The sequence below is a fragment of the Alosa sapidissima genome, chromosome 12 (assembly GCF_018492685.1).
Source record: "Alosa sapidissima isolate fAloSap1 chromosome 12, fAloSap1.pri, whole genome shotgun sequence".
Lineage (NCBI taxonomy): Eukaryota > Metazoa > Chordata > Actinopteri > Clupeiformes > Clupeidae > Alosa > Alosa sapidissima.
In genome coordinates this window covers 28234755-28248586 of record NC_055968.1, presented here as the reverse complement: position 1 = coordinate 28248586, position 13832 = coordinate 28234755, and the positions used below count along the sequence as shown (strand labels likewise).

The 13832-nt window shown below is 45.2% G+C and overlaps 1 protein-coding gene across 2 annotated transcripts; it reads left to right on the top strand.

Moving 5' to 3' along the window:
- Positions 1-287: 287 nt before the first annotated feature.
- Positions 288-11966, top strand: wdr47b (WD repeat domain 47b). 2 transcript variants are annotated; one of them, XM_042057844.1, is made up of 15 exons: positions 288-442; positions 1194-1359; positions 1773-1856; positions 2048-2132; positions 2628-3418; positions 4670-4772; positions 6451-6632; positions 7166-7432; positions 7728-7800; positions 7892-8049; positions 8679-8848; positions 9663-9833; positions 10171-10302; positions 10608-10826; positions 10939-11966. In XM_042057844.1, the coding sequence occupies exons 2-15, from the start codon at positions 1202-1204 to the stop codon at positions 11079-11081; spliced, it is 2736 nt and encodes a 911-aa protein (XP_041913778.1). In that variant the 5' UTR covers positions 288-442; positions 1194-1201; the 3' UTR covers positions 11082-11966. The 2 variants fall into 2 exon arrangements, with proteins under 2 accessions (XP_041913778.1, XP_041913777.1); XM_042057843.1 differs by having other exon boundaries at positions 1190-1359.
- The last annotated feature ends 1866 nt before the right edge of the window (positions 11967-13832 follow it).

Genomic DNA, 13832 nt, shown 5'->3' with positions numbered 1-13832 from the left:
TCTCGGCCATTTGAATTCCTACCTAGTCAAATATTACACAAAGCACTACTCTAGTCCTGACTGCAGGACACACCCTAATCTGGTCTTAAAAGTCACTCTGAATTAATCCTTATAGATAATAACCCACTGATAATTTTATGTCAAAACAAACAATTCCATCTTTAGCCTCCCCTGTCTACACAGACCACAGAATTAGCTCTGCAGGCTGAACTGCCGTCAGGCACCTGGCGAATAAAGCTGCTGTTTGATTGGTGGATCCCGTTGATCCACTTGGCAACCGAGCTGTGTACCGGAGATAGCGGTGGGTGGAGACGGCCGGCGTTGTCAAGAGACGCACACATTCTCACAGATTCCATGCGGATGCGCTGAATTTGCCAATTTGTTCGTAGGAATTCTCCCAATCAACAACACTGCGATTTATGCATTTGTAGAAGCCACACAGGTAAGACTCTGCTCTTGTGCTGTCAGTATCGCAGTGGCTAATGCCTTCTGGCTGACCAAGATTTTCGGGTTGACAGGCATTTACGCCACATCGGCATCCGAGTTGAGCCGCAAACGCCGACACAAACGTGATGTTGCCCATACTTTGCGTATTCGCCAGATTCACTTGTTAAACAGATAGATTGTTGAAGTGTTGATGGTGGAACGTCACGTTGTGCTCATATGCGATAGTCAACAATATGGTGTGTACTGTACTGCAGCGTGGTCAATGAGCTATAGCTAGCAGCATTATTTCGCCTGGAACTATTGAAAGCGGTTTGTCATAGGAAGCTAGGTAGTCGCATTAGTCATCATATCTAGCTTTATTCCACAAAAAGAGAGACGAGAATTGCTGCAGGCTACCATGTTTAGCAATAGCTGCTGTCCTTGACAACCTGTTATTTTGCAGGCGTGTGATTTTATTGCTGCAGTTGTAACTTGAGTAGGCCAGGTAGGCAGGCTACCTTTAATGATGACCATAAACTATTTTGTCAGATCAGTTTGTTTGCCCAGAAGGACCTACTTGAAATAATTAATCTAGGCCATACATAGGAGAATAACCTTAAGAAATACACGCTATAAACTTGTACCTGACCCCTAAGGCAAAAACCTGACATGCATAGAGAAGTCATCACAACACAAATTGACAGTGTCAACATGATGCCTTGGCCTTTGCATATGTCACTCACCCGGTTTTCAACCCATCCAGAAAGCTGACACCATGACAGCAGAGGAGACGATCAACATCAAAGAAGTGGAGATCATCAAGCTGATTTTGGACTTCCTCAATTCCAAAAAGCTCCACATCAGCATGCTGGCCCTAGAAAGGGAGAGTGGGGTCATCAATGGCCTGTACTCTGATGACATGCTTTTCCTGAGGTAGGGGCCTGTGTTCTGTTATTTGGCTTGTACAGCCCTCGAGTTGTCAGCCATTAGAATGCTCTCAGAGCTCGTCAGCCTGTCTGTATTTAGAGTCTAAGCTTTCTAAAGCCTGGAGAATGAGGTCTCCATTCAGAGTAGTGACAAAGAGGGTGAATAATTCACTGGTTGAGGCTGTTTCTCTTGGCAGTTTGGAATAAGGAAACAAGCAGCATGAATGTTTATATACCCCTATTTTAGGTTACAGTGTGTTTCGTGGGTTTTTTGTGGGTTTTAATGCAAGCTTCTCAGAGGGTATAGGCACTAATCCATGTGAGAATTCACTAGTGAACGTCTTTGAAGCATTGCAGCTTGTTATGGACTGGATGGATTAAAACTTTCACTGACTGTAATCCTTTTCCGTTCCTATAAAGGCAACTTATACTGGATGGCCAATGGGATGAGGTCCTACAGTTCATTCAGCCACTTGAAAGCATGGATAAGTTTGACAGAAAAAAGTGAGTGGTGTGTACGTATTTGGATATCTGTGTAGTTCCAAATCTTTGTAAAAATGGTGAATTTGACTCGAAATACAAATCAAACCCTTAGTGGAGAATATCTGTTTCAGTCAACAATTAAGAAGCCGATGTCCTCATTGCTGAGGTACTGGTTGTGTCAATCTATCCTTTTATATGTGTTATTTAAACAGGTTCCGATATATTATCCTGAAGCAGAAGTTTCTAGAAGCCCTGTGTGTGAACAATGCCATTGCAGCTGCCGATGATCCTCAGACTGTGAGCATTTAGCCTTTGTCTCTCCTCAGATTAGAAGGATGTGCCCTAGAGTAGTTTGCTAGGCAGATGACCTACATGATTTGGCTGCTTGTTAACCAGTGTCAGTTCAGTGTGCACTCAGAGTACTACACTACGTCTGAAAGGCTACAGCATAACCTGTAAAAAAAAAAATGAAAGCACATTTGTAAATGATTACACAAAAACAAGTGTCCTTCAGAGGAACTAGGTACAGCAGAATATTTGTTCTCTCTTTCATTTCCTCTCCTTTCCACTTATCTCACTGTCTTCACCCCTGTTTTGTCCTCTGTTCCTTTTCTTCAACAAACCATCATGCTCTCTTTGCCTACCATCATCCCACATCTGTGTCAACTCTATTTGTTTTCACTTTGCCATCTTTTGATCCCTTTATCCTCCTTCTCCCTCTCTTTTTCTCTCTCCTTCTCTTTGCCCACGCCTCACCCACCCACTCCCTCCCGTCCCTTCCTCTCTCCACAGCTAGAGTTCACCATGCAGGAGGCGGTGAAGTGCCTGCACTCCCTGGAGGAGTTCAGCCCCAGCAAGGAGGACTACAGCAAGCTGTGCCTGCTCCTGACGCTGCCACGCCTCACGCACCACGCCGAGTTCAAGGACTGGAACCCCAGCACAGCGCGTGTGCACTGCTTCGAGGAGGCCTGCGTCATGGTGGCCGACTTCATCCCGGCCGACCGCAAGCTGAGCGAGGCGGGCTTCCGCGCCTCGGCCAACCGCCTCTTCCAGCTGCTCATCAAGGGCGTGCTGTACGAGTGCTGCGTGGAGTTCTGCCAGAGCAAGGCCACGGGCGAGGAGATCAGCGAGGGCGAGGTGCTGCTCGGCGTGGACGTGCTCTGCGGAAACGGCTGCGACGACCTGGACCTGAGCCTGCTGTCGTGGCTGCAGAACCTGGCGCCGGGCGTGTTCGCGTGCGCCTTCGAGCAGAAGACGCTCAGCATCCACGTGGACCGGCTGGTGAAGCCGTTGCGCGCCGGCCACGTCGACCTGCTCACACCGCTCATCAGCAAGCTGTCGCCGTGCCCGGCCTCACCGCTGCGACGCCCGCTGTCGGCCGACACCTACATGTCGCGCTCGCTCGCGCCCGCCCTGGACGGCCTGTCTCACGGCCTGGCGGGGAAGGACAAGAAGAAGGAGTCAGACGCCAGTGGGAAGGGGGAGGCCATGTCCCGCTCATTTGCCAGCTATGGGAGTCAAGGAGGGGGACCCAACGTCACCAAAAACCTGGATAACACTGTCTTTCAAGATTCTTCTGATAGGTACTGACGCAGTGCTGCTGGAGAGCTTTGCATAATATTTACATAATGTACAATCTGGCAAACCTTTTCAAGAAGGGGTTGAAGTAGGTACTACTGATTATAGGAACCCTGTATACTGTATGTCTGAACAAAGAGCTTTTGTTTTTGTAGAATGTCAAGAGTTTCACTTTATGAAGTGATTCAACATAACCATTAGTAATGTTTTTTCTTCACCTTAGCATGCATCACAAAGTTAGGCTTAGTGTTGAGACAAATGCCTGAAATGATGAGCAATAACTACAGTGGTACAGTACAGCTCTCTGATTGGTGTTGTGCCAGTGGATGTTGTCTCAAAGCAAGGGCTGCTATCCAGTCAGTGAATTTCACCATATGGCAGAGCTTAACCCCACTAATCCTGTTTGTGCATACTTAGATAAAGCCCTGTCACTCCGTTAGTTAACCCAGGGATATGGTCAATCTGCACTCATGTCTATAGAGACAACCAAAGTGAAAAGGACCTGATGACATGCTTTATCTTAAAATGTTTCTGTGCTCATTTATGGGCTCCTGAATGTGATACTGTTGCCATCGAGATCTCTCTGGCCATGGGGATTGTAACATGTTGCTAGAGGCATGCTGTATACCGTGTGTTTTTATTGTGCGAGAGCCATAAGCTGGATGGCTGTCGAGGCCACTGAAGCTTATCCGAGGAAATAGTGGCATCTCATTGAAAGGGTTAGTTTGTCTGTGGCAAGGTTTCACTTTTGGCCATGTGTGTGACAACTGTAGTGTTTCTTCTCATTCAAATGGTTCAATGGCACATATGGAAAGGATTTATCGTACCTTGATTGACCAATGTAAACAGAGATGATTCAAGCCGCAATTGTAAATCATAAAATTGTAAATCAGGTTTCTCGGCCAAGTATACATGCGTATACAAGGAATTTGGTCTCTGCATTTATCCCATCCGTGAATTAGTGAACACACAGAGCACACTGTGTGTTCTGTGTGTTCACCGTGAACACACAGTGAGGTGAAGCACACACTAACCCGGAGCAGTGAGCTGCCTTGCTACAACGGCACTCGAGGAGCAGTGATGGGTTAGGTGCCTTGCTCAAGGGCACTTCAGCCGTTCCTACTGGTTGGGGATCGAACCAGCAACCCTCCAGTTACAAGTCCGAAGCTCTAACCAGTAGGCCACGACTGCCCAATGTTTAACTATGATAGATATCAGATGCACAGTGCAAACACCTCTCTTCTTACCTCTTCCAGTTGTAGGACGCAAGCATCAGCACCTTCGGGTCCCAGTAGTACACGTCCACCTCTAGCACCAGGCAGAGATGGAGGACCAGCCAACTCTGCTGATGGGACTGAGGTACTTGCAATCACCCCTTACTCTGTGAATGGACTTGTATGTTATTAAGATGACATATTGACACAGTGGTTGTTGTGGTATCTCAGGCATGCATAGTGCCAATTGGAATGGATATGGAGTGGACCATTAGAGCGGATATAAAAATTCATGGGGCTCTTTGCTGCTTGGGTAGATTAGTAGACCTCCTCAGTCTATGTGATGAATGACTAGCCCTTGAAATAGTGAAAAGGAAATGAGTAGAAATGAAAATATAAATGAAAAATGAAGTGTATTCAGCCATTCAATTCAGAACCAGGTCAGAATGACCATCATCAGGAACCAAAGTTTACATGTGCTTTGTGCTTACATGTATATTGAAGAGATCATCTGACGCTGGTTTTTCCATGACAGTTTTCCAGTTCCCTTAAGATTCTAGTTTAGAGTCAGAACAGAACCTCACTTCCCTTTTTCTCCTCATACCTCCTATCACCCGCAGAGAGACAGTAAATCCCTCCGTGTGTGTTTTGTGTATGTGTGTGTGTGTGTGTGTGTGCATGTGCATAAGTGAGTATATGCTCTCACTGTCTGGGTAGGAAGGCGCTCTCCCCCGCAGTGTGTCTGTTACCCCCAGGGTGAGCGTGTGAGCTATTGCTGCCAGCAGCAGCTCATCCCTCGTGTCCTCCAAAGGACAGGACAGAATGGGGCGAAGGGAAGGCTGGGGTTAGGGTGAGGTTGGGGGGTTGAGATGTGGGGGGTGGGGGTGGGGGGGGGGGGTGCTGCTGCTGCTGCTGCTGCTGTTGCTCTGGGCTCGTTGGTGGGGGTGGGGGGTGTCCATAAGAAGCTTGTGGGCCCAGCCCGGAGCGTCCTTCCCTCATGAATCACCTCAGTCAAGTCAGCCAGCTTGTCAGAGATGCTCATCTCTCATTTTTATGTGTCCGAGAGCCGGGGCCTGTTCAGATTGCATTTGCCAGCTGCTTGTGTTGGGGCCATGGGCAAGGCTGAGAGGGCATGGAGAGTGTTGGCGGAGACTAGGGAGGTAGCACATTGATAAGGAAGCTAAAGAGAGATGCTGCTGGTCACAGATATGATGTGTCTGACTTCTGACAGTCTGACTGATGATTAAACAATGTTGTTTGTTTTCCTTTTTTTTCTGGGCTCATGAAAATTTGTATCTGTAGCTTTTTAAAAATTTGCATGAGCTGTATGTCATCGTGTTGTGATAATTCAAATGGTGCGCCTAATCTGTTGTTTTGCTTGTCATATTGCATTATTGCGAAAGATTAGACTGTCATTTCTACATCACTAATAGCCTGCTTGTAACATCCCCTGTTAACAACATTCGGGCAAAATCTTTCACAGGACCATTTCTCATCAAAGTCAAAGTCAAAGTCAAAGTCAGCTTTATTGTCAATTTCTTCACATGTTCCAGACATACAAAGAGATCGAAATTACGTTTCTCACTATCCCACGGTGAAGACAAGACATATTTTACCAATTTAGGTCCACAGACAAACATAACATTCAAGTAAACAAAAAAGTAAGTAAATAAGTAAATAAAAAAGTAAGTAAATAAGAGGGCACATATAATAATGAAAAAATAAGAGCAGCAAGAGCAAGAGCATCAGTGACTAACTGCACAAATGCAGTTGTAATTGTTTATTGTGTTTGTGTATAACAACTCCCGTGTTGCCGTGGGCAGCCGCACGACTCTGTGGAGCAGCTGCAAGAGTACCAGCGGCAGCGCCTGCGGGTGCAGCAGCACTTGGAGCAGAAGCAGCAGCAGCGGCAGCTCTACCAGCAGATGCTGCTGGAGGGGGGCGTGCACCCGCCGCAGGGGCCACACCAGGACCAGCACAACCTCACCGAGAAGTTTCTCAACAGGTTGGGGAAGGGCTGTTTCCTGTTGGTTGTTGTTGTTGTTGTTGTTGTTTTTTAAAGCACTTTTTTTAATGAATGACAGACGATCTTTGTCCTGCTAAACCTGCTTACATGTATATTGAAGAGGTTCCTTAGACCTACTGATATACTATTTACACTGTTTCTCTGTAAAGGCCAATAAGGTAAATTGTGTTGTACCTGACAAGTTTCGGCTACCTTGCCTCTGTAGCCTTCATCAGAGGTGTCACGTGATGTTGGTGGGATGGAAAACGCCATATAACACATCTCAGACGACGTCACACCAACATCACGTGACACCTCTGATGAAGGCTACAGAGGCAAGGTAGCCGAAACTTGTCAGGTACAACACAATTTACCTTATTGGCCTTTACAGAGAAACAGTGTAAACGCTTACATGTACATTCTGCAGGAAGCTGAACACTGTAACATTATCATATTTTGACCAAGCACTCTGCACTCTGCCAGCTGGTTTTGCTGAAGGGTCCCTTTGAGTGACCCACCTTTCCCATCTTCAGGTCCATCCAGAAGCTGGAGGAGATGAACATGGGGATGGACAACCTGGCGGAGGACGTGCAGTCTTTGGCCCAGCAGTGTAATGGCACCGCAACCAAGACGGGCACCCCGGCGCCGCCTGTCCCGCCCACCCCGGCTGGCACCACCCGAACCCCTGATATTGGAGATCCGGGACAGGGCAAGGCAGGTGTGGTGAGCAGCACCCCGCAGAGAGGAGATGGAAGGGGCATGCCATCACTGGATGAGTCCCCGGTCCTGCTGACCCAAAGGTTAGGCAAATTCTCAGTCTTTGATTACACAGTGTAGACATTGCAGCATGTTTCTGGTACTGTATGTGTCCTTGCCTGTCTTCTCTGTTTAAAATTTGGGGAAAGTTTGTAAAATAGAATGAATTGCAAGTCCTGTCACTCACTGGACAGGCAACTTTCGCCTGCACTAGGCTCTGCTGCAAGTTGCTATAAGTGTCAGATTAATAAAATAAATGCAAATGTGCTTAAAAACGGAAAACTCCTTGTGATGTTACATCAGTTGACATAAATAAATTATGGCTGTGCTTGTTTGCAGTGGTCAGAAGGATGGGGTGAAGAGGCCAGCTACCCAAGACCAGACCTCTCTAGTGAAGAAAGGCGGCCATGAGGTAGGGCTTTCATTCCGAATTTGATGTCCGCCCTGACGTGACCTGAATTTCTAAAGAGGCTGAGTCATCCTTAGGTATGTCTCTGTTTTAGGACGGCCAGCCCACGTCCCAGTTTGTTGCTGTGAGTACGCTGGAAGACACACAGGCTGTGCGGGCGGTGGCGTTCCATCCCTCCGGGGGTCTCTTCGCTGTGGGCTCAAACTCCAAAACTCTGCGGGTGTGTGTCTGCCCAGACACCTCAAAGGGAAGGTGCGTTTCTACCACAGGTTAGGTCCAGTTTTGACCCATAGAGTAGATTTTTTATTTTATTTTTTCCTTCAGGTTAGTGCCTGCTACGTCAGATCAGGCTTTACCGTGTTTTTTGTGTTGTATTATGTTGACATTTTTGTACATTGTGTTAGATTAGATTAGATGTTCCATAGATCAGGTTGTGTCTTCCCTCAGTTAGCTATTTGTTCAGTTAAGATTTTGTAGTCTAATTTCATAGTCTATTGTACGTTCTAATTTCAAAGTGGCAAATCAGCATTCACTTCCCTTAAATATAAATGATACATCGGATTTTAGGGCAAGTGCCGAGACCTAGCTGGATGTAAGAAATTCAGCCAGCACTCTTTTATTATTATTATTATTATTACATTACATTTAGCAGACACTTCTTGACCAAAGTGACTTACATACTGTATGTCAGCTATATTACAAGGGATCACATTGTCCCCGGAGCAACTTGGGGTTAAGTGCCTTGCTCAAGGGCACAGCGGTGGAAGCCGGGAATTGAACCGACAACTTTCAGGCTACTGCACGCTAGCCCAGCTCCTTAACCACTACACTACCACCGCCCCCTCTTTTATTTAATGTTTGTCCGTTCCCCCATTTCTCAGGGGGACTAGCCCAAACAAAGAGCCTGAGGTTTGCTTCAAGAGGATAAAGCATCACAAGGGCTCCATCTACTGTGTGGCATGGAGTCACTGCGGACAGCTGCTGGCCACTGGCTCCAATGACAAGTATGTGAAGGTGCTGCCTTTCAACGCTGACACCTTCAATGCCTCAGGTAATGTCCATGCTACAAGAAGATCCTGGTCATCACAACCGTGATGTGTATTGAGATTTTAGAACAATCTGGGAGTGTTTTGTCCTCAAATCACTGCACACATGAATATTTTAACCATGGATGTGAAAAGACACTTCACAGCCTTCTGTTTTGCAAACCATCCTATGAGGGATGTACAAAGGGGCCACAAAATGCCTGAAAAAAAAAAGATGTTCTCATGAATATCACAAAACAGAATTGTTTTATATATTTTAATACGCTAGCTTGGGTGAACCCAGACTAATCTGTGAGCGCATCTCAGCAGATCCGTCTGGCTATCTTCCCATTCGAGCCCATTTCCAAATCACCCAGCAACCGCTGATACGAGATGGGAGAAGTTTTATATAAGACAGCCAGAAGAGTACAGTTAGCACTGTAGTGTTGTTGAACACCACCAATGGCTGAGCTTACAGCGGCAGTGTTAAATGACACAAATGTGTATTCTCTTTGGAATTGAGTAAACAATTGAATTTAAAACCTTTGTTTACAAGAAAGATGTGTTTGCCGTACTTTGGTTAGATTTGGTAAGACTTTAGAGAACCAATTTAAGTTTAATTTCACTGCTGGTTACGCCCCTTGGAAAGTGTCCCCAGACAAATTTTCCGTTGAGATGAGAATCAGTCTGGTGTAAGCGAGGCTTGTAAGATGCGCTAACGCTGCATCCTCTAGATAAAAACCACTTCATGCTCTGGCATTTCTTAAAATTCTTTTCTTATGCTGTCTGGGGTGTTCAGGCTCTCTGGCTCACAGCATGTCGTCCCTTCCCCACACACAGGACCTGACCTGGAGTTCAGCATGCACGATGGCACCATCAGAGACCTGGCCTTCATGGAGGGCCCCGAGAGTGGGGGCACCATCCTGATCAGTGCGGGCGCTGGAGACTGCAACATCTACACCACCGACTGCCAGAGGGGCCAGGGTCTGCACGCGCTCAGTGGCCATACTGGTTAGGACTTTAGTCTCGGGCTGGTTGCCCTATTTTGATAAAGACAATGCAATGTTCCCAATGGGTCACTTAAGATAATATTACTGTACAATATCCCCCCCCTTCCCTATTATTCTTGTTTTGGGAATTCTTTGTTTAAAATGGATTGTTAGGGACATCTGTATTCACTGTAGAATGTACCAGAAGCATTTTGGAGAAACAATCTCTTGAATGAATGTTTACATTAAATATAGCATTATGCATAACACATGAAATAAATGGACAACGTGCTGATGATGTGCTAATAGCTGTGGAGTGTGTATGTGGTTGTAATATGTTTGATGTGTTGCCTTCTCAGGGCACATCCTATCTCTGTACACATGGGGAGGCTGGCTTATCGCCTCCGGCTCGCAGGATAAAACGGTCCGATTCTGGGACCTGCGTGTTCCCAGCTGTGTGCGTGTGGTGGGTACAGCACTGCACGGCTCAGGTGTGTGTGTCTGCTTGTATGTGTGTCTGCATACATACTTTTTATGTGGTTGTGTATTTTTTTAAATCTTAGTGCCGTTTCTGAAAAACCAAAACATAAAACTTCATCAGGCCTTTCTGAACATTTTCTGCAGAATAAATTGAACTGCACTTCACTGTTATGGCCACTTGTTGTCACTGTTTAGTTTAAGAGCAAGTAAATCCAAATGACGCTGGTCATAATATAAGGTATGTTATTACCTTATTGTTGTTTCTTAAACACTTCTGATCCCACACACTCCCTCCCTCTCTGTTGTCATCCCTCAGGTAGTGCCGTGGCATCAGTGGCTGTGGACCCCAGTGGTCGTCTCTTAGCCACCGGTCAGGAGGACAGCAGCTGCATGCTGTACGACATCCGAGGGGGCCGGACAGTGCAGACCTACCGGCCGCACGGCAGCGATGTGCGGTCAGTCCGTTTCTCCCCAGGGGCACACTACCTGCTCACCGGATCCTACGACGGCAAAGTGATGATCACAGACCTGCAAGGCGAGGCCACTTCCTTATCTACACAGGCTTGATGGTCGATGACCTTATATTGTGTGTTGAAATGACAATTGTTCTGATATTAAGACTGCTGCTTGTGGTTTTCCCTTCCAAGGTGACCTGACCAAGCCTCTCCCAGTGACGGTGGCAGGAGAACACGGGGACAAGGTGATCCAGTGCAGGTGGCACCCGCAAGACCTCGCCTTCCTCTCTTCTTCGGCCGACAGGACTGTCACGCTTTGGGCGCAAAACTCATGAGCCACTGAGAGCACAGTGACCGTGTGGGCTGGGAGGGAGACTGAGAAAGTGAAAACGGTGAAAGAGGAAGGACGAGGAAAAGAGGATGAGTCAAAGGATGGGAACAGAGAGAGCTGAATGGAAAAGCACAAAGACTGGAATCCTCCAAAACGCCTCCCCTGCCCCCCCCCCCCCTCCCCCATCCCCCATCCCATGTGCTGGGGACCACGTGTAAGCTTGTACATTAACAGATAGAGAAAAGGCCTGCTTCAAGGACTGTGCCCATGTCCACCAAAAAAACATGTGTGAGTGTATATGGGAGTGAGTGAGACTAGTGTGCATTGAAGAGAAAAGTATGACCAGAACATCTAAACTGACATTTGTAAAGACTTAACCAACTATTAAGTACATACATACATACATACATACATACATACATACATACATACATACATACATACATACATACATAAATAAATAAATAGGGGTGGGTGAAATACTGAGGGTTTTTTCCTATTGATGATGATGGAGCAACAATGGAATCTCTGTATTGCACTGTATATCTATGCTCTACGTGCTTCTTCTGCATGTGCTTTGGGTTGGGTAACTTTAATCTAATGCAGCATTGCAGCCCAGAGTTTGTCCTATGTTATACAGCTCGCTAACTGTAGGCTACAATCAGACAACATTCTGTTTCACTGGAGTTGCATGTCTGTGGATTCATTAGAAGTCGCACAAATATTGGCATCAAGCGCACATTGGTCAAAGCACAGCTTCTATATCGAGCTGTTACAAAGTGGTTTAGTGTAGGGCAGGTAAAATGTTAATTCTTTGTGAAAAAACATGGTGCCTTGAGTAAGAAGTTCCACTGTTAAATCAATATGAATAAAATGTGTTAACTCTCAACTGATGTCTGCAATGCTCTTTTTTTTTGCATGCTTGTAATTGTAAGTAAGGTTGCAGTGTCACATGGAGCCCCTCAAATAGACCATAGTAAAGTTAGTTTAATAGTTAACATTCATTTAACATTCAAAAAACACTAAAACCACTGTACAGCATGTAGCAGTGGTGGAATGTAACGAAGTACAAATACTTCGTTACTGTACTTAAGTAAATTTTCCACGTATTTGTACTTTACTTAAGTAAAATTTATAGTGCATACTTTTGACTTTTACTTCGTTACATTTTACAGCAATTATCTGTACTTTTACTCCGCTACATTTCTACAACACCATCGTTCCTTTTTACGATACATTTTATGATCAGTTTTTTTTTCTCTCTGACAAACACGTTTGTTTTACCGGGGGGGTTGCTACCAAAGATTCTGGAGCGCTACGTGCATTCTTAGAAACATAAGCTTCTAGTCTATACCAGGCAAAGCGTGAGCTTGTAGCCATCTGCATTCGGTAGGCTATATTCACCAGACCCATGGCTACACTGTACATGCAACTGTGTGCTGTGCCTTTCTCTGTCTGTTATCTGCAGCGTTAGGGCCTCCTCTCCGATGAGATTGCTATCCGCGGATCAGCGAAGTTACAGGCTATGCCCATGCTTCTGTCACACGTCTGATCATTTGCGGCACAAATGAATGGTAGACTATTAATGAACCGGTGGCCGGAAAAAACGTAACATTTTCCAGATTAGGAAATATTCCTTAATTGTGTGTGATTAAATAAAGATGCATAGCCTACAATTGGGGGATAGTAACGTGAGCGCCCATTCAATGTCTAGGCCTACTGTATGCGTCTGCGCAAGTGAAACTGAACATAAAGACACCTTTCTCAGCAACTTTTCTGTTCAATCAGCATAATTGGCATTACGATCCACCCGACGTTTCCCTTGTCTACCCCGTTAAACTTCAGGCTCTCGTGTTTTGCTGAATGATATTACTCAGCAGATCACCCTAGTAGGCCTAGATAACCAGAATTACAGTCTCTAGAATTGTAGGTCAGAATGTAAACTGGGCCACAGATGGTAAGCACAATTGCATTAACTTAAAACTATCTAGTCGAGTATAACCTAAAACTAGCTTAATTAAAATGCCACAGCCCATACTGATTTTTCCTTTTAGAATATAGATATTAAGAGAATAAATCATTATGCAAATACTTTTACTTTTAATACTTAAAGTACATTTAAAAGCAGGTACTTTTTACTTTTACTTAAGTAGGGTTGTCATTGTGGTACTTTTACTTTTACTAAAGTAAATATTTCTCTGTGTATTTGTACTTTTACTTAAGTACTGAGTTTCAGTACTTCCTCCACCACTGGCATGTAGACTAACCTCCCTCATATGGTAGCCTTCAAGGCCTGATTTTTAACATTTTAAAATGTGCAACATAGACTATAATGTTCCACACATGCCACAAGGGCTTACGCTGCATGTTGCGGTTGAGGAAGCTGGAGCACCAACAGTGGAAAACACTTCACAGATTGTCATTTTAACATATCTCTGTCTTATAAAGGACACCAGTAACATGCATGTGTGTGTGGTTTCTGTAAACATGAAAATGTACAAAATATAAAGAATGTACTTAAAATTGCTTGGCTTAACAATCAGTTAAATATGCAGCTTCATGCAGTTACACAGTATGTGTCCACTACGTAGCACCCACACAGCTTACAATGGCTAGTGTATTGTTAAAGGTACACTATGCAAAATGTTTACCTTAATAAAACTCCAAATCAGAAAAACTTGGGACGTTGTGTAAAAGGCAATTGAAAACAGAATGTGAAAATCTGATATGAATCCACCCCTAAACTTATCTAAAT